Genomic DNA, 25,513 nt, shown 5'->3' on the forward strand with positions numbered 1-25,513 from the left:
AAGCTCGCTAACTCGACACGGCTCCTGGTTTGGAGCCTCTTCTGCTTTCCTTCCTCCCTCCCGCGAGCGATGGGGAGGCCGCAGAGGTCCTCCACCCCGAGCAGAGCAGCGCGCCCCGCGAGACCCCCGCCGGGAGCACGTCACCTGGCTGGTGTCAGCGGGGAGGGAGGAGGAAAACCGCAACCGAAACTGTGATTGCCGGCTGCCTGCAGGGCTCCTCCGCTGCCGCGGCTGCGGCGCTGCCTCGCCTGCGGCGCCAGATCGGGGCCGTGCCAGCTGCTCGCCCCCTCGGCTCCTCCAAATCTGCCAGCGCAACAGCCAGGACAGGCTGAATAACGCAGGCAGGTGGTGCTCACGGAGGCACCTGAGGGGATGCGGGCTCTTTTTTAAGCTCGCCCTGTGGCTCGATAATTTTCCCAGGTGTACAGCACACGAGCTGACTTATCTTTTTTGCGGCAACAAAAGCGATTTTGCGCAATATCTGATTCCTTAAACTTTTCCTCCGACTGGACAGCGCGTAGCTTTCCAGTGCTGCCAGCCGCCTTCAGCCTCATGGCGCTGTCTGGAGAGAGGTGGCAGCTTCGTGCCTGATTTAAGGGAGGTAGCCACGCTGCCAGATTACTCAGAAATTTAAGCCAGGGGCTAACCTCGAGGTGTTTTAATTCTCTCCCATCTTGTTTAGGTTTTGCTGGGCATTATGAGAACAGCAGCGAAGCTGCTTTGTTGCCAAGGTGACTTGTAAATGTTGCTGAGGCAATGCTCGTACGGTGCATTTCCATAGCACAAACATGGTAAATTATGGGATGCATATGTCATGAGTCAGAGAATTGTTCAGAGATCAAGTGATTTAAGCTATTGGCATGGACACGCGCATCAATACGGGCATGTGACGATCGCATGTCGGTACGCAGCAGAGCTCCCGTAGCGGTATTGGAAATCATACTGAAGTGTGAAAGATTGAACACGCTCTGCACGCCGCGAATTTCTTCGTCGGGAGCATAATTACCCGCTCATCTAATTTTACAGCGGGGAGACACTTCCCATTTAATCCTTAACCAGGAAAAATAGGACCTGATAGGTTCAAAGCCTGATCTTCGGGCGTGAGGTCGCGAGGAAGAAGTTAAAGCAGTTTGTGTGTGTGAAAGCAAAGGCTGCGATTTGCCAGAGCGCTCGCGGCTCATCTTCAGCATCGGAGCGAGCTGCCCGTTTGCACGTGGCGTGGTAATCCACGTCTTTATTTTGTTGTTGTTGTTGGGCTGTGAATATGCCTGAACAAACGAAAGGTCGGAGCAGTAAACGCGTCCTTTGCCCTGGTCAGTTATTCCCTTCCTTCGACGGGACATAGTGCAGAAAAAGAGGGGGAAAAAAAAAAGTCAGCCCAGGGAGATGGCGGTGGTTTGTTTGTTCAGGCAGAAGGAAACAAATCTGGAAAGTTCCCAAGCAGGGATGCTTTGAGGGGAAAAAAAACAACACAAGACAAAATCAGCCATGTTTCCTCTGCCCCATGGGACGCTCTGAATTCGATGCTGAAGGCGTCTTGCTGAATTTTTTAATCACGTTGTGATCTCGATGCTGGGTACTGTTTTTTAGCATTTGGCTGGTCGTTACGGTGCCGGGATGAATAAAGGGTGTCTTGCATAAGTGAGTGCAATACGAGGTTGCTCCGGGGAAGAGGAAAAGCTGTTTATAGCTGCCATGTTATTTGAACAAAAGAATTGCAGCCTAAACGCTAAGATGTGTTTCCTTGTTTGCATTGCATGGGAGGCCCTGGTCTCAAGCAGCTGACCGCAACAGGAAGGTGGAAGAACGAAGGACAGTTTGTGCGGGTGGTGTTTTTTTTTTCGGCTGCCTGTGTGTGTAACTGTTTCTCGCGAGGTCGCAGCCGGTTTGCTGAGGAAATAGGGCTTCGGGCAGAAACCGTACGTGAAGAAGCCTCTTCTTAATTCTTCCTCGTCTGTAGCTTTGTAGGACAGCAAGAAATGGTTTGAGGTGTCGGTACTGGTTCTCACAGCTGTGGTGAGAGTCGCGAGCGCTTGAGGGTTGAGGAAGGAACACGTGTAAGAGTTTAATCTCCTTACTCATCGAGGTGTGTTGCTAGGAGAACTCTGCATTTATCCTATGTTTCAGGCTACCTCTTCGCTGTTTGAATAATGATGATACGAAAACCCAAAGTATTCTGTTGTTGTTTTCCTCCTGGGGCAGAGAAGAGGATGTTGTAGATACATAGGGGTGGGGGACAAAAGAAAACAAATTCTTCTTCTTGAGGGCACAAGGTAGGCTTACGCTGCCGTGCCTCCAGCTGGTGTTTCTCCCTTAATACGGGGCAGCACTGTGGCTGGTCCAGGTTGTTGGCAAAACACTTTGAGGACAGAGTGGAGCCTGTGCGACCAGAGCCTGTGCTCCTCTGCTGGTCTTGCTGGGGAAAGACCCCCTGGGTGTGCGGCAGGGTCTGCGATGGAGGCAGGGAGTCTTGGCGGTGTGGGGAGGACGCATCCTGCGTGTTGTCCCAGCCCCATTGTGTCCCTGCCCCATAGCATCCTGTCCCCGTAGCGTCCCAGCCCCGTCGTCCCCGCCGCGGCAGGGTGGTTATGCAATGGGGATTAGCAAGCGGAGCCGAGAGGTCGCTTGCTTCATGCTCTTACCCGCGGGAGCAGGAGCGGGTGCGCGCCGTCCTCCGCAGCGCCGGCGGGGGAGAGCTGCCAGCCGGCGTCCCTGCCCTCCTTTTCATGTCTGCGGGCGGGCGGCGCGCTGCCTCGCCGTGCCAAGCCCTCCTCGAGTAGAAAAGGAATTAATCCGAAGCCGGTCGCCCTCGGTGGCGGCAGGCTGGAATTAGATTGCTGCTTCCTGTGAGCCTCGAAGATTAAGAGCATCCAAGCCCTCCCCGGGCTGCTGCTGCTTCCTCTGACCCCGCGCAAGCTCCTCCGTGAGCCGGTCGGGATGTGCCTGCTTTTATTAGGGGCAGGCAGCGCCGTGAGCAGCAGGGCTGCCCCGGCCTGGGGATGACCAGCGGGAGCTGTGGTGTGGAGCTGCTGCTGGGGCCAGAGGGCTGAAATTACCATGTTTCCTTACAGCGAAAGAGCAGCTTGCATCAAAATTGCAAACTGAAATCTGATAGAGGTGTTTCTAACGGGATCCTGGAGAGGCTGCTGGTCCAGCTCCTCAGTGTGAGCCACGGCTGGTGTGCTGTGCAGCTGCTCCCTGCCCCGTGCACAAGTGCAGCGTGTTTCCAAAGTCTGCCTGGGTTTGGGGGACACAGGGTTGCCGGATAGCAGAGTGGCCTGAAGGTCCTGACGCTCGCCTGGAGAAAGTCAGCTTCTGTTTGCATTTTTCTTGGCCAAATATCTTCCGCTGTTTTATAAAGCAGCCCGGCGGGCAGCTTCCCAAGCAGTGTAAAACGATGCTGTTGGGTCTTCCGGTGCCTGCAAACAGCTGGGTGGTACTCGGGGCCTTTTCCAAGTTGTGGTGAAGAAAAATCTCATCAGAGAGAGTTTTTTTTATTATTATTTTTTTCTTTTTTCTTTTTCTGCCTGCCCCTTCTGACAGCAGGCATTTCAAGGATGGTGGTGAAAGCAGTAGGAAGGTGCCCTCCAGACAGGGTGGGATGCACTTGGGCTGCACCCCGGGGTGCCCTGGGGCATGTGGTGGGGCTGGGACCCAATGGGAGGGCAGAGGGGCTGCAGGGGGCTGGAAAAGGGGGCAGCCCCTGCCCTGGTGAGGGGGAAGTGGAGAAGTTGGAGGCCCGCTGTGAGGAGGAGGAGGCTGGGGAGGCTCGGGGGGAGGAAGGAGATGTCTGCAAGGCTGGGGATGGGAGTGAGTCCAGCTGGGAACCGGCAGATGTATGAATGGGAAGGGAAGCGAGGAGGAAGGGCGAAGAGGAAGAGGGACTGTGAGCTGCCAGGACGCAGGAGGGAGAGTAGAGGCAAACAGCAGCAGGCATGCGTGGAGAAAATACACTTTTGAGCCATGAGGGCTAAATAGAAAGCTGATGAGCAGCCACACACTCTGTACCACCTCTGCCTACTCATTTGGCTAAGCCAAGGAAAGACTACCCATTCAAGATGATGATGAAGTGCCATTTTAAGTCAAGCATCCATTTAAATCACTTGAGCTGTCCCTAACTTTGGGGGAAGAGAGCTGGGGGGGAGGTGAAGGCACAGCAAGTGTGGCAACGTGATATTTTTGTGCCAGTTTGTCAGGCCACTTTCCGGGAGGCTTTTCAAAGCTCACCTGGTTGCTGTTGCTGGAAATGCTCCCTGAATAAGTGAGGTCTTTTTTAAAAGAAGGTGATAAAGATCGTGTGATATACAGCGACTGGCTGATTGCTTTAAGTGAGGAAGCCTTTTTATAACCTTGGATTCAAGTAGAGCTTTTTGCAAAATATCATAGCTATTCTTAGTGGTATTCCTGTGTGTGTGTGTGCGTGCGCCGTTTCCCACTTACATCTCCAGAAGAAGGGACAAATGCTTTTAAGTCAGAATCTGCATTTCGATGCGCGAAGTTAGGGAAAGATTATGAATTAGTGAAAAACTAATACTTTATCATCGTCAGAAAGTATTTTTGAAAAGGAAGTCGTCGCAAAGTGAAGCTTGGATTATCACTTACCAAGGTTTTTTGGGGCGAGGTGCATGCTGAAAAGGGTCTGTGCTTTTGATATCTAAAGATGTTTCTTTATTTAAAAAAAGCATATTGTGATGTTTCTATGGCTACAAGTATTGTGAATTTTATACTTCTTAAACTGATTTAAAAAAACGGCACCAAGTATCGTACTTTCGGGGGATTGGTACTTAGCTCTTGAGAAAACTGCCGACTTAGGCTGACCAGAGGAGATTTGTTCTGAAGTACAATTTCGTATTTATTTGCATGCCTTGTAAACCCTAAGTCATGATAGGGATGACATTGGAGGGATCGGAGAGCATAGCTTTCTCGCAATGAATTCTTTTGCACTTACTATGTCTTTTCTATTTTATATTTCTAGGTAATTTTGCCAGTGCAGAAAACAACCAAGGTCACTTTCTTGAAACTCCGGAGGAAAAAGATCTCTCAAATGAGAAATGTTACTTAGAGAGACATTCTGTATATGAGAAAGCGGAAGACCAGCCAACAGAAGATATTGGCCAACATCCATGTCCACGTCTGGACAGGAAGCGTAAACACTCTGGTGAGAGAGTGCAAAATGATGGCAGCCAAAACGAAAGCTTTGTGGACGAGCTGCAGGATGAGCTTATATCAAAGGCAAAAAAGAAGAAGAGCTCCAAAGGTAAGCTGGCATTTTGCTGTGGTCTCTCTCAAGGAATGTCTTGTGAAAGGAACGTCCCTTTGGCTTAATGTGTTTCCATTTTTGAACTTGATAGTTACTAATGTGAGCACTGTCATTTCACTTAAAATTATATATATGTATATATATGTATGTATATATATGTGTATATATATATATGTATATATAAAAACCTCGGTATATGAGGGTAAAGCACTAGTCATTGGACACTGTAGCCACAGCAGTGCAAGTTACTGTAGTGCATGTAACCCTTAATGAGCGAACCTTTAAAATGCATAGTGTGGTGGTAAAGCTGAGACTATATGCCCCGAAAGTGAAATGTAGCTTTTGTTTTAAGTTGAGGGGGCTTTTTGATTAATTTTTAGTTATTTTTCCATTAGATGACTGGCCTGAGAGGGAAATGACAAACAATTCCTCTAACCACTTAGAAGAGCCCAATTGTAATGAGGTGACCAACCTGAAGGTGTGCATTGAATTAACAGGGCTCCATCCCAAAAAGCAGCGTCACCTGCAGCATCTTAGGGAACTATGGGAGCAGCAGGTGTCACCAGAGAGATCCCCGTCCGGCAAGTTGGGCCGGCAAAGCAGGAAAGATTTAGCTGAGGCTGTTCAGCCAGAGGCCACTGCAAAGGTCAAAGACTTCACAGAAGAAAGGCACACCAAGAAAAGGTCAGAGGCCAAAAGCAATAGAAGTTGGTCTGAAGAGTCCCTCAAAACAAGTGACAATGAACAAGGTATGCAGAGACTACTAGGGAAACCAGCTGGCTTTAGCATTTACAGTGACGCATGCTGCCACCGATGTTAAGGAATTGTCGAGAGCTTTATTTTAAAAATATCTATCTATCTATCTTATCTATCTTTCTGTAGATGTCCATTTGTATAAGCACTGACACCTCCTCTCTAAGAGTTGCACCGTAGCTGCTATTTGGCAGACAAGCAAATGTGTTTGTGTATGTGCGTGTAACTACGTGTTTGTGCGTGTGTGTGCGTTCTGGCTTTCCATAACCCCTCCAGAGATAACGTGAAGATGGAGTTTGTGCTTCTAGAGATGTGGGGGGCTTACGATGGTTCTGGGCCAGCGAGGGAGCGAGCGGGCTCTTAGGCCACGCGGGAGGGAGCCTGTAACCACGCGTGGGGTTGGGTTGGGGTGGCGGGGACCCCGTGAAGCAGCGTCAGGACAGCTAGTGGTTCTGTCTGGGGAACACAACGCCTCCGTCACCCTCTGCACTGTTGGGCTTCTCTGCCTTTCCCAGGGCAGGAGCAAGTCTCGTCTTCCTTCCTTGGGGATGCCTGGCTGGTTTGTCCTGGGCTTGCTCCACATGCAGGTGTTGAGGTCTTCCCAGTGTCTCTCTCCTACAGCGTCACCTCCTCAACTACATCGGCTTTCCTTGCCATGTCTCTGGCAGTTTCCCTTCCTCCCTCTTCCCCTCCTCCAGCTTCTTACCCCTCTTTTCTGGGCAGTCCCCGTGGTGGGGAGCTCTGAGTTGGTTGGTTGTGCTCCTTCAAGGGCTGGGAACTTCATCAAGCCTGGTGGCACTCCACCCCTCAGTCAGCCTTACCTGTTATCCATCTGAGACCCCACAAAAGGGGGAAGAACAAGGCAATTGGATCCCGTTGTCCCGTGCCAAGGAAAGGACTGAGTCCAGGTTGTCCTGCACTTGGGGACAATTTTCCTGGGTGGCATCTCCAGGTCGCAGGCAGAACTATTGGCATCGCTTCTGTCCTAAAGGTGCCCACCCATCTTTCCCCTCATTAGGCTTACCTGAGGGCAGAAACCCCAGACTTTGATGCTTATGGTTGGGGAAGGTTCTCCAAAAGGATTTGTGGAACAGGAGATCAAAACTTAGTTTAAAGGGAGCTTTCAGTCTTCCTCCCTTGCTTTATGTGCTGCTTTGGTGAGCATGGTATCAGCTCAAACATCCCTGCCCATCACCTGCTCCCCGTTGTACTTTCAGAAGAAGATACCTTGTAGAGATTAAATGAAGGTCGCTAACAGGAAGGCACATCGTGTAAGGATGCTCTAGCTTTCCCCTGCAATGCCTCGCATGGTAGCAACAGGCTTCCCTCACACATGACCTCAGGAAATCAAAATGTGCCTCCCGATTTATGCCCTTTCCCCAGAGGTATTCAGATTCAGTCACCCCGTGGCTATGGAAAACTTGGTTTTGGGAGCCTCTAATAAACCCATAAACCTGACTAAATCGTGCCGCACCAGCCATTGTGCGGAGGCACTGGAGATCATTCAAATCCCTCTGCTGGCGCTCCCCCAGCCCCACTGAAGTGTAAACCTTTGAGTCTCCTTTTCTGCAGCTCACTAGGACGGGGAAATTTCCCCTGTTGTGCAACAGAGCATTCTCTGTGGCGTGGTCACAGTGGGATGTAGACTTCTAGCTTTTCCTTCTCTCCCGGGACCTGCCCTCAAACTTTTCTCCAACGCATGGCTCACAAGCGGGTGTTTCGAACACGGGAACATCCCCTGTCACTCGCAGCTCTTTTTCCCTCTGTGTCTGCAAATAGTTGTTTCTGGCTCCCAGGTGGTGCCTGCAGGTCCCCGGCCAACACGGGAGCCCTGATCCCTGCGGTCACCCCATCCGTCTCCCCTGGGAGCTGGACAAGGCAGCGTGCAGCTTGGTCCTGTGGGCAGGGGAGCTAATTCTGCTCTGAGTCAGGCTCACCACAACCCACATCACTCCAAGGCCTGTTTCTACATTTTTTTTCTTGCATGGATATTAAGGGGATATCCTCGCTCTTGTTTTTCTTCTCCCATTGCGCGTGTCGTGGCCAGAAAGATGGGCTGGGATTTGAGGATGAACCACTTGCCTTTTTTCAGCCCTCATTTCTTGCATTTCCTGGGCTGGTGCTTGGCTTTTTCTGGAGAGTGCCGGCCTTTTGCAGTGTTATTGATCCTGAAGCTCCTGGGCATCGCTTCGCTGCTCTTGATCTCTCAGCGGCAGCACACATTTAGCCCCGTGCCTGCTGTCACCACCGTGGAGGTCAGAGCGGAGCGCAGGGTTCACGTCAAGCTTGCAGGCTGGGAGCACGTTTTTGGTGGTGATTAAACTTCCACGGCATCCCTGAATGGGAAAGCCTGCAGTTCTTTGAAACGTGCTTCTCTTCCTCTGCTTTTCTCTTCCTCTGCATTCCTCCTCCGTCCTTTCTGTACTTCTCTCCTTCTCCAGACCTGCTTTTTCCCCCTCTTCTTTTTTTTTTTTTTTTTTGCTTTCCATCTTAGTGATTTTTTTTCGTAAGTCGTTAAGGAGATAACGATGATGCTTCTGTATTGGAGTTGGGCTTTGTCCTAAGTGGCTCCTCCACTTAGGTTAGTGGGGAACAGGAGAATGAGAAACTCTTCTTATATCGTGCAGAGTTGGAAAGACGACCTTGCATCAGTAGGCTCAGCCTACAACTTGAAGGCATCTTGTCTCATCGCAGAGCCCGAAATTTTGTGGATTTTTGCTGAACAATCTGCACATCATGTGTCCTGTAAATCCCCTGACATCTGGTTGGCAAGCCGCGGTGTGCATTTTTTTCTAGAAAGTGGCTCTGAAGAACTGAGGGATTTCTGTTTTCATCCTTAATCCAGAAAGCCTTCTGCAAGTTGCATTCACAGCTCTATTTAAGGGAAGACAGAAGTACGAAGCTGCCCACTAAGAGTATTCTAGATTTTTATATATATATATATTTTTTAACCAACTGGCTCTGGATCGAGTCCCTTTAAATCAAGGTTTCTGTTCTCTGAGCAGCCTTGCGCCTTACTTGCTCCTGCCATCTCTTCTGTGCTGAAAGTAGCATCACTTCAGAGGCTCCTCAGAGCAAAGGAGCCTTTTTCAAGTGCTCTGGGTTTTTTCTGCACCTTCCCTCAATGGTGTGGCATTGTTTGGCTGAAGTGTCCCTTCCTTTCCAGCAACCTTTAATTCATTTTTTTTCTGCAAAGGAGTTGCTTCTGAGGTCACCTCAATTCTCTTCCCGAGGGAAATTCAGGCTATAAAAAGTCAACTTTCTTGTCCTTGTTTTGTTGCAAAGAACCCACTCGCACTCTGAAAAAAGTACCCATGCTTTTTGCATGTGGCCCAGATTGTGGGATTCAGCTTGTTCTAACTCATCCGCCGAGAAAACCCAGCCCTGCACACATCCTGCCACAGGCTGCAGAGCGCTGGCGCTGGCCGTGCCTCGCCTCCCAGCGCTTTCTGCTCCCGCAGCCTTTTGGAGAACACAGCCGCTGGCTGCTCCTGCCCCGTCCCACGCTGTGGATAGCGGGCGTGCACGGGGCTTCCCACATCGCCTCTTGTGCTCTTGTTCTGGCTTCGAGGTCAAACTGCTGCCAGGGAGATGCTCCCCCTCTTTCTGCCATCGGTGCTGTCCCGCGAAGAGCTCTCCACGCTCCTGCTTCTCCTCCTTCTCCCTCCTTCCCCCCAGCCCTGCAGCTCGAGCAGAGGAGGCAGAGAAGCCCTGCAGGGTGAGGGAGCAGTTGGTTCCCACCCAGACGAGGCAGTCCCAGGTAAGGACCGGCCTCTTCCCGCAGCCGGGCAGGCTTTTGCCCCTGCAGCACCCGGGCGGCGGGGAATTTGGTGTCGCGATCTTTATCGGAGCATCGCGACGATTAGCGTTGCAAGATGCTGTTTACAATTTGAATGCGGAACGCTTAAAATATTAATGATTTGAAAATGTAATTGGTAGATCTCTTAAGCAGTCAAGGAGCTTGTGTTAAGTGCTAGCAATATGTTTTGCTTTTAACACACCATGCAACGTGTAATGCCTTTCCTTCCCGTTTAGGCTTGCCTGTATTCCCAGTGTCTCCGCACATGAAGAGCCTTTCATCCACCAATGCAAACAGCAAAAGGCAGGCTCAGCCAAGCTGTACTCCAGCCTCGAGGTTGGCTGCCAAACAGCAGAAAATTAAAGAAAGCCGGAAGACAGATGGGCTGTACACAGATGAAGAGGAGGATTTCCAACCTGCATCTCTGCTGCAGAAATACTCCGAGTGTGAGAAGCCATCAGGGAAACGTCAGTGTAAAACAAAACACTTGGCACTGCAGGAGAGGAGAAGGAGGTCATCCCTGACAGGGGACGACACCACAGATATCGAAAATGCTGAAGATAAGGTATCTTTATTTAGACTTAATTGTCCACTAGCACCTCCGAATGCGGAGCCAGCCCGCTTAAAACTACGGCGCTGTCGTGCGTGCGGGGTGGCGGTGGTTCCCTTCAGACGTTCCTGCGTATGCTCTGCACATTTTGTGTTTCCTTTTCTTAACCTGCCCCTGTTCAGGCTGCTACTGCGGGTATTGAGGAGCCTTGCATTTGAAAGCCGTAGCGGAGCTTTCTTAAAAAATTCAGTGCGAGCAGGGAAATGCAATTCTCCGCCGGCAGAATGCAATCCCCTCGCCGCATTGTAAAAGCGAGGAGGGGAAGGAAAAAAAAAAAAAAAGAAACGACCTAAACCGATAATGGTTTTGACAGGTTACGGTAATGAGGAAGGTCAGGAAGCGACCGGAGCCCTCTTCGGACTGCGACTCCTCGCCGGCCAAGCCCTACGAGCAGAAGCTGTTCGAGCGCCTGCAGCAGCCCCCCTCGCTGCCGCCCGCCCCCCAGCCCTCGCCGCTGCAGGTGGCCAGCCCCCCGCCGGAGACCACCCCGAGCCGGCCCATGCCTCCCGAGGCTCGCAGGCTGATCGTCAACAAGAACGCGGGCGAGACCCTCCTGCAGCGGGCAGCACGCCTGGGCTACGAGGTGAGGGCCCTGCCTGTGCCCCCGGGGGGCCGCTGTCAGCTGGGGGCGTGGGGTGGGCAGCATCCTGCGGGAGCGAGCACGGGGTGAAGTTTTATGAGCAGCCCTCGCTTCTGTTTAAATGCAAACCATCTGCAAGCAGAACCCGTGCCTTTTTTTTTTTTTTTTTTGAAGTCGGTACGGTGATCTTTAATGAGCCGTGTCGTTTTTGCCTTTGTTAGTTGCGAGGAGCGTGTAGGTTAGGAGCAGGCTTTTATTTTTTTCGCTCTTTTCTCCCAGGAGCCGTCGGGTGCGTGACACAGGGTGTAGTGCTTAAAGTGTCCTCTTGCGTGATCGGGTGCGGCGCAGGAGCACTCCACGTGTTTTATGCTCGCAGTCTGGAGCTTCTCAGCGTAGCTGGAGCAATGTTGTCTACTGAAACAGCCCCCCTGTTGCTACAAAAATCAGGAACTGGTGAATCCGCCAGCTCAGCTGTTTTGAAGCATGCTTTTCTTTGGGCAATATAGGTGTGAGTGTCACTGTCGCTCAACTTGGGGTCTTGCAGAGAGGTGTTCCATGGCGCAGCGCAGTTCCTGCCCTCGGCGTGGCTGCTGTTGGCCAGGGCGGTGAGCGGAGACCTGTATGACCTCGGTCTTGGGGCTGAGCCCGGCGGGCTGGTGGCATCAGCCCTGGCACTGCTGGGGGCCTCCGGGACTTGTTGAAGCCTGGAAATTGCCTTTGTGCTGCTGCGGAGCCTGGGCTGGAGGGAGGCCTTCTCCACCTCTGGAAGGCAGGGGGTGTTGGAAAGCTGGCGCGTGCCCTAAGCAGAGCTTCTTCCAGCTCAGGGCATTTGGCCTGGGAGGAGGAGAAGCAGTTGTTACAGCGTTGCCATGGTAATCTTTATCATTTAAATGATTTAAGTTCCGACAGATCTAAAATTTCCTATGGATCCCAAACCAAAACGTAGCGTAGTGTGTGCTGCAAGCTGTCGGCACGCATTGCCTTCCTTTGTCCGTGGGGCAAGCAGCAGAGTGCTGCCGTGGGATGCTGGGCACCTTGCCTTCTGAGGTCAGTGGGAGCTGCCCCAGAGATCTGTGATGGGCCAGGGTTTTGCTCTAGCAGGGGCTGAGGACTCTGTCTGCTTTGCTGGTAGCGGGAGCTGGCTGCAGCACCGGCCCGTAAGAAAAGCTTGTGGATGCCGGGGCTCGCCAAGGTGAAGGTCCTGGAGCCGTTGGGCAACCTTGTGTTCTTGGCAGGCATTTCCATCATCGTTTGATTAGGGATTTTGATTTTCTGTCACGACGGCAGCTGACTTGAGCTCACCCAAGAGGGGAAAAAGCCTGGTAGTTGTGAGCCGTGGCTGCCGTCGGTACTGCCAAGGACTTGGGGTTCAGAGAAGGTGCAGGGCTGCGGCCTCAAGGCTGCATGCAGGTGGTGTGGCACACGGTGCTCAGCTCTGCACATCCCATGGTCTCAGCAAAACCCAGGTTTGCCCTTCCTTCACTAGGCTTCTGCACCAGGCGCTGCTTAGCCAGGATGCGAGCAGCCCGTGGCAGCCTATGGTCGCGCTTGAATCCATTGCGTTTTCCCCATCTGAAACAAATGACTTGAGATAATAGTAGTCTTAAAACTGTAATTTACTGTTTGCGAAGGGGGAAAAAGGAGGGGGAATTACAGGGAGCATAAAGTCTTTTTGGAAAGAGATGACAAAAGGCTCGAGTAATGGACGTGATGCAAGAGGAAACACGGGCTGTCTTTGTGCCGCGTGTTGCTTTTTAGTCTCTGCCTGGACTTGGGAAGTTCTCCGGTGGGTTTGGGAATAAATCCCGGCTGGGAAGGCAGCAACATCAGGGGAATGCGTGGTGTATGACAGGAGTGGGGAAAAGGCGTTTTTTTTTTCGCGGGGGCTGGATCCCTGCAAAGGTGGGTTCCCGTGTCTCGCACCGTTTCTTGTGGCCATTTGTGATTTGGCTAATGAGCTGCCGGCCGCAGAAGTGGTGGTGGCCCAGGGCTGGCTGGTGATGTGTGAGCTTGGCTCTCTGGGTTAACCGAGAGTGATTTTCAGACTGCTGGTTGGAATAGAGCACCTGAACAGACATTAAATCGCCCCGTGGCAGTCTCACGGCCCTTCTCCAACGTCAGCCAGAGATGCTCGTGAAACCAAAAGCGTGTTTGTGGCACCACATGTTCCCCGATGCGGCGGCGATGGCTAATTTTTTTGTAAATTGAATAAATCATGTTAAAAAAAGTTAATGAGGCATTTAATTAATTAACAATGTAGAGTTTTATGGTCTTTATGGTTACGTTTTGTGGTTAATGACATTCTCCTTATAGCCTCTTAACGTAGAATTGCCCGACAAAATTAGCGTTTTCGGCCGGTGGTAGGTATTCTGCCCTAGAACCAGCCTTTGCTTTCCATGAAAATAGATGAAAGGTCCCTTTCTTATTTCGAGCTGCAGAATCTGTTTTAAACGCTAACTGCATGCTAAAGGCAGCGCTGAATACGGCCGCCGCTCCTGCTACCTATAGCCGTCCGCTAATTTGCCTCGCGGGGTGGTCTGGATTTGCAGGAAAATTTCTTGCCTCTCGGGTATAATTTCACACCGCCCTTTCTCGCCGGCTTTGGGAAAGCGCGGGGTGAAGAGCATCCTTCCTGGGCTGCTTTTTGGCTTTTGGGGCGGCGAGTGGGACCACCAGAAGCCGCCGGGTGGCAGAGGCAGGGCCGGTGGGGTGCCAGGCTGAGCGCCCGGGGGCATGGGATGGAGCAGCAGGGAGGGATGCTCTCGTGCCCGGGACGGCAGCTCGCTGGTTCGCCGCTCTCCTCCTTTGCCTGGTTGGTGAGGGCCTGCTAAAAGAACAGCTTCATGCTGTATCCTGGATACCAGTCCTCGGGTCAGGGATACTGAGAGCACGGATGATTGCGGGCTTTCCGGTAGATTTGGAAACTGGAGGGATAAATGCGTCGCGCCCAGCGGTTGTTTTATTCTCCCGTTCCGACAAAGCAAATGCCCCCCCCCCACACACACACCCCACGCCGTACCCCGTTAATCCCTGAGAGCAGCAAATGCAAAATTAATGGCTTAATCTTGCCACGGGGTCTGCCGTGTATGTACAGCATCACTTAGAAATGTGTGCTTTTTACATTTTTTTTTGCATCTGACACAAATCGAGGAAGACTCGCACCATCCTAAATTTTTGGTTGAGTGATGGAGCAGTCATTGTTTCGAGGCCACGCGACGGCATAGAGCTCTGCGCCTGGCCCAGGCTCTCAACCATGGTGTATTTGACTGCAAGATGAATTGCGTTAAATTCACATGGCTTCCCACAGCGCCGGGTTAGTTATTGGAACCTGGCGCCTGACTCTGGTTCTGCATGCAGAAAATCAGTGTGGGTGAAAATGGGATTTCCCCGATCTTGATAGAGCCGGGCTTTTTTTTTTGTTTTGTTTTCCAACAGCAAACTGTCCTTTGGGTGTCTTAAATGTGTTTTGTTTCGGATCATGTGCTTTTTCTTTTTAAAACCGAACCGACGTGGGCCGTGCTGCCGTTGCGCGTGCAGAATCCTGTGCCCAGAAATGCAGATGTAAGAGCAAAAACCTTTCTGCCGCTTTCGCGTGTGGAAGCTTTGAGAAGCGGCAGCTGTGAGCCCTGCCTGGGAAATCTGCACGTCCCCGGGCTCCTGCGGCGATGGGAAACCTCTCCACAGGACGCGGGGCTCTCGGTGCCGCGTTGCACAGTCTTGTCCTGCTCCTGGTGCCTCCTGTACAAATACAGCTTTGAACACCTTCCCCTTTGTCCTTTATTTTTTTTTTTGGCTGACCTGTGTCTAAGGGGGTACTTAGGCATGTCGCAGTATTGTAGGGAGGCTGTGTTTTGCCTCCTGTCCCCCAGCCCCCCTTTTCCTTAGAGAAGAGAAACCCGTGCAGCAGCTCGGCAGTAACAAATAACTCGATGTATGTTTTTCCTCCTCTCCTATTTCCAGGAAGTGGTTCTGTATTGTTTGGAAAACAAGGTCTGTGATGTAAACCATCGTGACAATGCGGGTTATTGTGCCCTGCATGAGGCCTGTGCCAGGGGCTGGCTGAGCATCGTGAGACATCTCCTCGAGTACGGGGCTGACGTGAACTGCAGCGCGCAGGACGGAACCAGGTTAGTAACGCACGGCACCGTGGGGCTGCTACGCGGGGTTTCTTTCGGGATGGGATGGCAACACGGGGAAGCACCCCTTCCCTCTCCCCTCTGTCTCCTCTCTATGTCCCCCCAAACCTGCATGAAGCCCCCCAGGGGTAACGCTGCCTCCCTGTCGCTGGGACAGGGTGATGGGGCGGTGGGGGGCACATCGTTGTTGTGACTCTACTTCAGTGTGAGGTGGTTGTTTTTTTTTTTTTTTTTCCCTGCCCCTGGGAATTTTAACAAGTTTTTTTTTTTTTTTTTTTTTTTTTAAGAGTTTGTGAAATCCCCAGCTGCAGGGCAGGAAGGAATGATACTTGAGCTGCAGCCCTATTTGTATGCGCTCCAGGTCCTTTGAGTTGTGCCAAAGAGTGGTCTTTGCCTTGTTAGTAGTGTTACTTTTAAGAGCACTTCAGGCTCTTACAGTGATTGGGCGTGCAAGTCCTATATGTGCTTTATAAAAATACTGTTTTGCTTAGCTGTTAAACTCTATCTGCGCATTGCATATTTTGGATTGATTTTTTTTTAAGCCAACGTTGGCTTTTTTTTCTCCTTCACAGAAGGGGTGCTCACAGAATACTGAGCTTGTGGGTTTTCTTTTTGTTTTGGTTTGTGGATGTAGAAGATGTGGCTCCACTTCTTGTTTAAGCTCCTTGTGCATCTCCTAATGAAGTCTTTATCCAATTCCTAAGCCCGTCTTTGACCACCTCTGCGGGGCTGACCTTGGGATAACTTTTCCCCCGAATATGCAGGACTTTGTCCGACCTATTCCTTTTGGGGACAGGTCGCTTTGTATTCCGCCAGGCTCCTGCAGCTTGTTATCTTAAATGGTTTATCGCATTCACTATCACCATCCCAATAGCCAGGGAGGTAAAATCAGCATGACTAAGGGTCTGCCTCTTTTGTTTTTAAGCTCTTTATGCCTTTACTGGGGAGGGGAGGAGACAGGAGAGAAGAAGCTGGGCTGCCGGGGCTGCTGTTAAACAAGTCCCAAATGATGTTCGCCTCACTCACAGGAATAGCCTAGGTAGAAAAACAGCCCCAGAAACAGGCAGTCTCCGTTACCTGCGAGCGCACAGTCCGCTTTTGGTTTCAGTTCACAGACGGAGTCGATTTTCCAGGAAGAAACTTGGCTTGTGCTCTCTGGAAAGTTGTGGGGAAAACGCGCCTTGGAAACGAACGTAATAGCGATCTGATCCTAGATGGCAGTGTCAGAGCTCGGCTTGCGTCTCCCTTTGCTTTCTGGTGGCAGACTTAAATCTTCTTTGAAAAGCTGCCCAGTAGACAGTGTGAATCCAAAACACATCTCAGGTGCAGACGAAGGATGGTAGAGCTGCCCACAGTCTAGCAGGGCAGAGAGCAGAAGCTTCTGTAGGGAGCATGTGAGCAGCGTTGTCCCCTGCCTTTTGTTGGGCCAGACTTGTCCTTCTCCGTGGGGTAAGCCCCAGTGTTCCTGAGACAAATCCCATTTTGATCCTGAAGCCTTGATTAGTTCTTGTCCTTTAACTTTGGGGAGGAAAGAAGTGTCGGTCTTCCTCAACTTAGTTGCTTTTTAAAATTCAAATTCCTGAAAATGTTTCCCCCTTGGAAGGATATTTGTTTTCAAATCTCCGCAGAACTAACCCAGCATACGGTACAGGCAGCTACGCGAGCCCATACAGACCAGACCCCTGGTGTAACTGCCCTCGCTGGATTTGTCAGCGTGTCCTGAAGCTTGGGTCCGGGCTGGTGCCTGCCTGCTGCCTCTGCGTTGACTTTTGGGGGCTCTGAAAAGTTGTGACACGAGAGGATGTCGCTTCAGCCTGAGCAGCGTGTCCGTACCAACGGGAAGGGTGTAAGGCAGCTGTGCAGGGTTTGTGTGCGCCTTCTTGTAACCCTGCCTGCAGTGCTGCTCGTGCCCTGATGGACGTGGCATTTTTGCACACGTGCAGCTTTTGGAAATGAAGCAGAGCGCTGGGCTGAAGATCCCCTCTCTCTCCCTTTTCCTTGTCTTTTCCCTTTATTTAGCCGCGCAGCTAGTCAGTCTGGTGTTCAAAAGGCAGGCTGCATTTCTGGTACTCTCAGAAATCCCACTGAAATCAAAAACTAAGGCAGGAGATGCGGGTGCTGTGCCTCCCTGCTCCAGGGCTCTGCCTGCCCACCTGCCGCCTGCAGGCACCCTGTCCCTCAGTCCCCAGGCACAGCTCAGCTGGCCCCAGGGGCTCAGTGCTGCAGGCTTCAGCATTTTTCCCCCTTTCCCCCCATAAACTGCATGCTGCTGGTAGCTCTCTGTATGCGGAGCCTTGCCAGCAGACCCTGGCAGCAGACCCTGAATACACAAGCAGGCTGCTGCTGAACGAGTGGCCCATCAAAGATTATTGTGGAACCCGGCGAGATCTTTAAGACCCGTCTCAAAGGTGCTGCAGCCACTAAGGGCTCTTAATCGCCTTACCTATAAATAATAACAGGCCGCACTTAAGAGGTGACCGCACTGCTTCCCCGACAGGACCCCGCACTTGGCTCGCCACGGCGGTATAAGGCCAACAACGCCTGACACCAGGGTGGCTGCCGGCTTCTCTGGTCTCCCTTCTTCGCCTCCTTTTAGCCTTAATAACACAGCCGTGCGCCAGAAACGCGGGCACCCCCAGCCTGCTGGCGAGGCGCTCCCTCGCCTCGGGCACCGCCAGCCGCTCGCTCCGCTCCGTTCGCCCTCCGCAGCCAGCCTTGCCTCATCCTTCTCCTGGCGGCTGATGAGCTCAGCCCTTTTATTTCTGGGGAGGACCGTGCCAAGACGGCTCGCTCTCTTCCTACGTCCTTTCGCGGCTGGTCTTGGCAAGACGATCCCCTCCAGCAGCTAATTGCGTTAGGGGAGAGGCAGCCGGTGTGGCCGGCCTCCCGTGACTCGTGCCGCGCCGCTTCTGCGGGGCAGCCTTGCGTGACATCCGCCAGGGAAACAAAAATAAAACCAAGAGAGAGACACGGTGCTGCCCGGTGAGTCTCGAGGCCTCTCACTGCAGCGAGGGAAAAGTTTTGATGGTGCCTGAAAGGCTGAGAGCAAACCCTGCCTGGCCTAAATAGTTTATAATTTTGGTGGTGGAATGATAAACCCCCAGTGAAATGTTTCCCTGGCTCTGGTAGCAGTAAAAATAGTAGTAAGAATTCGACAGTACACCGGAGAGAGCTGAGATGTGTGTCTGCTGTAGGATATCGGAGCTCTTGAATGTCCCCAGACCCTTTTGGGGCCTTTTGAAGGGTTTGTTTTAAAAACAAGCTGTACTACCGTTAACTGTACCATCAGGGACAGGGAATGTTTATTTCCACGATGCTCAGGGCGGAAAAGATTATATGGGCAAAGGAGCCCAGGAGAGGACCCCCCAGGGATCTTTTTCTCACATCTGAGAAAGTTTCCAACTCCAGTAGTCGCTTCTGCATCCTACAGAGAGGGTGGTTAAACTCTGCCAAGCCTGAAAAACCTTCCCTCCTCCGCCTGCCCTGGTGGGAGAAGCAAACACAGGTATCCGTGTCTTTGCACAGTCCCGCTCCTGAACTTGCCAAAGGGCTGTGCAAGCCAGTAAAAGTCTGGTAGCACCCTGTTAATGCCTTTTTCCCCCTGCCTTGTCTTTTGGGAATCTCTCTTTTTATCCCCCTCCCCAGCAGCATTTTCTTTCCTTCCTTTTATCTAGTGTTCTTCCTCCTTCCACACGGCTTTACTGCGCCTTTCCTTCCCCTTGCCTTTGTAAATCCCCTCCTGTGCCCGGGCTGGGATCCCGCTGCCCTGTGGGACGGGGCTGCCTGCCCCCCTGCAGCACCCTGCTGGCCTGGCTGAGCCGTAGAGTTGGGAGAGGGGCTCCCCTCCCAGGGCTTTTCTCTCTGATAAACTCGGCCGGGTGTCATTAAACTGAGTGAAACACTGGGCAGCGATTTAGATGCTGTTTTTAATAAGTTAAGGGATCATCTTGAATTCATTACTGCTTCAAAAGCCACTTAGGTAAGTCAGTTAAAAAAAACAAACACCAAAACAAAACAAAAAACAAGAAAACCCACAAACCAATAAACCCACAATCCTCCCACCCAGCCCCCGACGAAACCAGAAAATCCTAATTCTAAAATAAAATGGAAAAGGGCTCCCAGTTAAAGGCTGCAGCAACGTGAGTGGGGGACGGAAGGCGTCCTCAGCGGTTGGAGGCAGCCGTCGCTCTCGCCTCTTCCCTGCGTCCCCCTGTCCGACTTTGGAGGCGTGCCGGGGGGGCTGCGGGGTGGCACGAATTGGATCGAGGGCTGCGGACAGCAGCGTGGGGTTGCTGCTTGTTCGCTGTGCTGGTGTGCGGGGGGTCAGCCCCCTCTCTGCAGGGAAGGAGCTCCGTGTGTCGGTACAGCCTGCGTGCGTTAAAAACAAAGCTGCAAGCAGCTTTCCGGCAAGATGGGAGCAAGCGCGAGTGCTTCACGTGTCACAGATGTTAATCGCCCTAAATCACAGCCTGCCTGGAACAAACACACCTGGAGCACGCTGCTTTTTAAGGGATCTCAGAGCCCTCCTCCCAGCAGTGATAGATGGGGAAGCAGCGGTGCCCCTTCCTCTTCTCCCTCCTCCTCACCCCGACCCTTTGCTGTTCAGATCTGCCTCTGCTCTGTCCTCAGCTCCGTGGGCGCCAGCCCGTGCCCAAAAGGCGGTCATGTAGCGGGGACGTTGCTGCAGGTGGCAGGGGGCTCCGCGGGGGGGTCAGCCCTGGGTGCCAGCCAAGGCGCTTGGCTGGGTGGGACGCGGAGCAGAGGCTCCCAGGCTCGTTTCCCTTGTACAGCTATTTGGCAAGTTTTGTGGGGAGGCAGCGTGCGATCCTAGCTGAAGCCCTTCCTTATCTCTCTCGCCTTTCAACACATCTGCCAGAGAGCTTAAAAGCCTTGTGGGGGGCAGCGGCGCTTTTGCTTGGCAGCCCGAAGGAAGCACCCAGCTGAACAGCCACGGCTGCTCGCCCCTGGGTGTTCAGTTCCCTGCCCGTCGCCATCCAGGGGAAAAATGGGATTTTAACACCTCTTCATTAGTCCGGGGGGTGAGGTGTTCTGCTGCCAGACAGCTCCCTGTTACGCGTAGCACATTCTAAAGGCAAAAAAGTTAATGCGATTTGTAATCAGTCATAAGGAACTCTAACCAGGAGTTGCAGGCACATGTATTAATAATCCTTCGGTAGGCTCACCAGATCTGTGCCCGAGCTTGTATGGATTGCTGATGCCACATACAATGCCTAACTTCTGCGTGGACTAAACTTAAAATACCACGCTTTTATCTTCACCAGGTAGAAGGGTTGAATTGTGCTGCAGATACATTCACAAGCGCTGTTTAAAGAGGATATAGCTCCTAAGTTTAATTCCTAGCAAATTTTCATGACTTACTTGCGTGTACGTAATTCGGAAGCTTTGGGTAACTGCTTTGCGTGCTTGCCCAGAGGCAGGCTGAATGAGCCCGTACTGCACAACACGCTGTTAAATTGGCACAGATTTGGAACGGTAGAGAGACTTGCCGCAAAATTATGTTTGTGAGGCTTCACACAAACTCCTGCTTTCTGGTACAGGGGTGTAATTATTTTACTGGCCCTCGAAATATGTAAGGCAATGAATGGATGCAACAGAAATGCCTGCCCCGAGCAGTCTGACTGTGAAAAGACAGGAGGGGAGGGAGGGAGTGATGTGCGAGTAAAACCAACAATGGGACGACTGACAGCTGTATTAATAGTGTTAGTCGCTATAAATAACTTTGGTCTGAAATCAGAAGTTTCTTTTTGAAGACATTTACATAATGCTTGAGTCAAAGTGTAATATCGTGACCTTTTTTTTTTCTTTTTTCTTTTCCCTAGACCAATCCATGACGCGGTAGAAAACGATCACTTAGAAATTGTCCGCCTTTTACTGTCCTATGGTGCTGATCCAACGCTCGCAACGTACTCCGGGAGGACCATTGTGAAAATGACCCACAGCGAGCTGATGGAGACCTTCCTCACAGGTGTGTGGCCTTGTCCCATGGGGCGCTGTGGGCTGTGGGGTGACGTTTCCTGACCCCAAAAAGTCCTACTGCCCACCTGGCATGGCACCATGTAAAAGGAGACTTGGAGAAGGCTTTGGTAGCTTCTCCTTGCATGCAAAAACACAGTCATGTTTCCTGACGTCTTGCTTCCTTTCATACAGTGCTTTTTGCAAGTTCTGCCTCATTTTATATCTGAAATGCGCTAAAACTGTGTTAAGTGCTCATCTCTTTAACCCCCCGTCTGTGTTCTAATGTGTTTAGTTTTCCCCCCGTTAGTTTTGGATAAAGACACTAGCATTCCCTGCCACCTTCACCTCTGGAAGTGTTTGTAGTACTCACAGTTGATGGCTTTTAAGTACTCGCCCCTGCATCAGAATAGAGAATGCATAAGTGTATCGGGCAGTGAAGTCCAGTATTTTAGGCTTATTGGTGTCTGGAATCCCAGAATCTTTTCATCAACTCAGCGATCAAATCTCCCAACTTAGATCTGTAGAAAACACTCGTATCTTCTGAACACATCTGCGTGGAGAAACCTTTTCCATCAGTTTCTTCATGGGCACTGCTTCACCCCCAAGCTGGTGTCCAGAGTAGCTGCAGGCTAAAAAGCGTGGTGCATCCTACGTTTCACAGACACAAAGTGCTGCTGTCAGTTACCCAGGCTTGAGGTCGGGGCCGTCCCTGTCAGACCCTGGGTGATTATGTGATGTGATGGGCCGTGATTTTGCGTGGCGGGAGAAGGGACGCAGGGGAGGAGCGAGTTCCAGGCATGTTTGTGAGGATGGCACGAGCACGTTTTTCGTGTGCATCTGTAATAGTGGTGTGGGTGTTTTCGGTGGAAGGTATGAAGTATGCACGGTGAGACTCCGTATGACACACGGTCTGCTAAACTTGCCAGCTTTTTGTTCTCATCAGTATGTTTTTGTTGTTGTTTTTTCCTCTCCAGAGTATTTAACTGACCTGCAGGGTCGAAGTGTTGATGACCCTGGTTTGTACTGGGATTTCTATGGCAGCTCTGTGTGCGGTGAGCAAATGTTACCCTTTTTTTCTTTGCATGTGGAGACTTTCAAAACGCGCAGCACGTGGGGGCGGGGGCTGGCTTGTTTTTGTGGTGGAGGAAGTTAGGAAGGAAGCAAACTGATTTTATTTACAGATTATATTATTGGAAGAAAAAGCAGGACCTGCAACGGTCTTTTAAACGCTGACTTGGCCTTTTTGTTCAATTTTATTTAGATCCAAAAGATGAATCTGGATTTGACATCTTGGCAAATCCCCCTGGCCCAGGCGATGAAGATGAAGATGGCTTTAGCGATGTGTTTGAATTCGAATTTTCGGATGAACTTCCCTTGCCCTGTTACAACATCCAAGTGTGTCTCTCTCAGGGGTAAGAACAAATACAGGTTTTGGGGTGAAAATAGCTGAAACGACCTGCTTGGGACAACAGCAGTTTGTATCTGTGGGAAAATGTGTTTACATTATCTAACGTGAATGAGATGGCAATACCATAACTGCTGGGCTTTTCTGAAATAAGATAATAGAGGGCGAAAGGGGGAAGAGCTGCCTTGTGGGGGCTCTGTTTGGCGTGCCGTGCTCCATAGCAGAGTGAATGATGTTTGAGCACAAATTCCTTCCCTCATCGCAGACAGACGCCTTGGTATAATAACATCCCCAAACGCAAGTGCTTCTGGTACTTTAATTTGGCTGTGATGCTGGAAAGGTGTTCTTAATTTTATTCAATAGGCATTTCTGCTATGCTGAGCGGATGTGCTTTTGTGGATGACAAAACCGCACCGTTAGTGCTGTTCTAGGTGCTGCAGCAAAACTGGTTCAAACCCCAGACTGGTTCAAACAAACACCTTACAGAAGATACTATGATAATAATAAGCATAGTTCGATTCTGTGTTGTATTGAAGGTATAAATTAGCTTAGTAAACAGCTACCATTTGTCGTTCGCACCAGTTTTGATGACAGCTGTGGGAAAAACAGTTTTAAATACTAATCATGCAGGAGGGCAGGTTTTAGCATATACTCATCGTTTGGGTGATTGATGTAACGCAGGTTTTCTGACATGGACAACTGGAAAGGTTAAATTAAAGAATTGTCTTCTTAATCAGAACAACAACCCTCCGATGGCTTATATTTAATACCGACATCTGCCGAAGTCAGAGATGCTGAAATTTAGGTTATAACTGTTGGCCATCTCCTGACTTGTTTTGTGGTAGTCAGGCTCAGCCCGGTGAAGCTTTAGACGTTGGTGTGGCTGCTGGGACACGCGTGCTCTCACAAGCCCTGGGTTTGTAGGCTCCAGCGCCTGCATGTTTGAGTCCTCAGGCAATGCCCTTGGTTTTGAGGGGGTCGTTTCTGTGGGGTGGGTAGGAGGGCTCTGTCACACAGTGGTGGGGTAGTGGAGGGTCGAGGAGCCCCTGGCTTAATGTCGGTTGTTGGAGCCTTTTTCTCCTTCACCTCCCCAGACCGCGAAACTGGCTCTTGCTCTCCGACGTGGTAAAGAGGCTAAAAATGTCATCTCGCATCTTCCGCTGCAACTTCCCCAATCTGGAAGTCGTCACCATCACAGAGGCAGAGTTTTACAAACAGACTTCTCTCAGCCAGTTGCTCACTTGTGCTACGGACCTTGAAGCGTTTAACCCAGAAAGCAAAGAGCTGTTGGACTTGGTAGAGTTTACAAGCGAACTCAAGACTTTGCTGGGCTCCTCGCTTCACTGGTTGCATCCACACAAGGACCCTCCCTTCGACATCCTTTGCTGAACCATCAGGCCGTTTAATGTACAGTACTATATACAGTTACTTCTTTATGTATATGTGTTCAAATGCAATTGTTTCTGTAAAGAAAGGACACTATTAAATATGAAAATATCTTTCCTTTATATAAGAGATCTGAATTCCAGTTGGATGGATTTTGGAAGAATTTTTTTTTAACTTCAATCAGTTTTTACAAAATTGTTATATAATGTTTCTTTAAATGCACACAGGCTTTGGGATAAGTTTGTTATTACTTGGAACACATTTTTTTTTTAGAGAATACACCCACACATCGACTTTGTTTCATACAAAGCACTGATTACACAGAACATACTTTTTATAGGTGATGTGATCAAAGTCATGTGGCTTGTTTGGGAGATAGGATTTTGGGAAGGCACTTGGTGATATTATTTTTGTTTTTTTGTTTACAGAATTACCTGCTTTGGCCAGGTAAGCACTATTGAATATAATTCAATAGTTTGTAATATAAATTAAACCATATCCATACACATCAACTAATTGTAAGAACTTTTATATCCTAATTTAAAAGCTGTGAAATTTAGTTTTCACACATCAAACCGGATTGTTTATATATGTTTAAACATTTTATGCTCTTTATTTAAAGAAGACGTTGAACTATTTTTTCTGTACCTTGTAAAATATTGAAAAACTAACATATGTTGAAGTTGCTTGAAACTGTACATAAACTAAATTTTCTGAATTGTGTGTTTATGTTTGAGATCTGTGTTTTAACTTTGTAAGTAAATCTCCTGCCTTTGTATTTATATTTTACAAAAATTTTCTTAAAGGCAATAAAACTGTTGAGAAATGAAGATGCTAAGGTGACTCTAATTCCGTGCATGATTGTGAAATGAGCTCGGACCTATTAATGTTTATGAAAGGAGGCTCTGCGCCACATCTCCTGCAGCAGAGCAGATCAGAGCTGGCACAGGTGCTGGAGAGCAAGCGGTTCGTGAATCTGAGGTGGAATCTACACTGGCTTTCTAAATTCAAGGTTACAAGAAAACATTGGGAGCCCTTTATGGGACAGAGGCTTAAAAGCAGTATTCACAATACTTTCTGCATCGCCATTCAGTTCAAGAATTGTGAATAGGTTCAATTATTTTTCCTCCTTTGTCATCTTTTAAAGTTAAATTGACTGAATTTTCTTTTCAGTGTGTCTGCAGAGGGGAGGAAAATAGTACAAGGGTAAATGCTTTAGTTTTAATACAAAGGATTAAGGATACGAGCACATTTTGGGGTACCCAAAGGGAGAATTTTTCAGGGAACAGAACCACAGTTTTATGCAGCTCTGGAATGTGTACCCAAGAGGCTGGACTCCCTGGGCTTGGTCTTAAGGGTCTGGGTCTGCCTCTTCCCTTAGGAAAGACGTTCCTGCTGTGAACCCAAATCTGAGTTTTGCTTTGGGCCTGTTTTTAAATGTAATGTGCCCTGTGATAGCCAACTGTGTCAGCTGAGAGGTTTACGTTTCTGAGCTCTTCTGATGATGGCCAAGATGCCCACCAAAAAGGTTTTCAGCAGAGCACCTGGACCATCTGAGAAAAACATCTGAGAAGAAGTTGCTGTGTCCATGGAGCAGTGGAGCTCAGA

The 25,513-nt window shown here is 50.3% G+C and overlaps 1 protein-coding gene across 1 annotated transcript in view; it reads left to right on the forward strand.

Annotated features, from left to right (window-relative positions):
* LOC118156969 (BCL-6 corepressor-like) overlaps window positions 1–24,737 on the forward strand; it is a 33,463-nt gene extending 8,726 nt beyond the window's left edge. The window contains 9 exon segments of the mRNA XM_035311209.1: window positions 4,976–5,257; window positions 5,656–6,009; window positions 10,049–10,377; window positions 10,736–11,005; window positions 14,963–15,129; window positions 20,979–21,124; window positions 22,089–22,166; window positions 22,376–22,526; window positions 23,614–24,737. Coding sequence (XP_035167100.1) covers window positions 4,976–5,257; window positions 5,656–6,009; window positions 10,049–10,377; window positions 10,736–11,005; window positions 14,963–15,129; window positions 20,979–21,124; window positions 22,089–22,166; window positions 22,376–22,526; window positions 23,614–23,908 — 2,072 coding nt within the window. The 3' untranslated portion in view covers window positions 23,909–24,737.
* The last annotated feature ends 776 nt before the right edge of the window (window positions 24,738–25,513 follow it).

This window comes from Oxyura jamaicensis, assembly GCF_011077185.1.
Source record: "Oxyura jamaicensis isolate SHBP4307 breed ruddy duck chromosome 1 unlocalized genomic scaffold, BPBGC_Ojam_1.0 oxy1_random_OJ106658, whole genome shotgun sequence".
Classification (NCBI taxonomy): Eukaryota; Metazoa; Chordata; class Aves; order Anseriformes; family Anatidae; genus Oxyura; species Oxyura jamaicensis.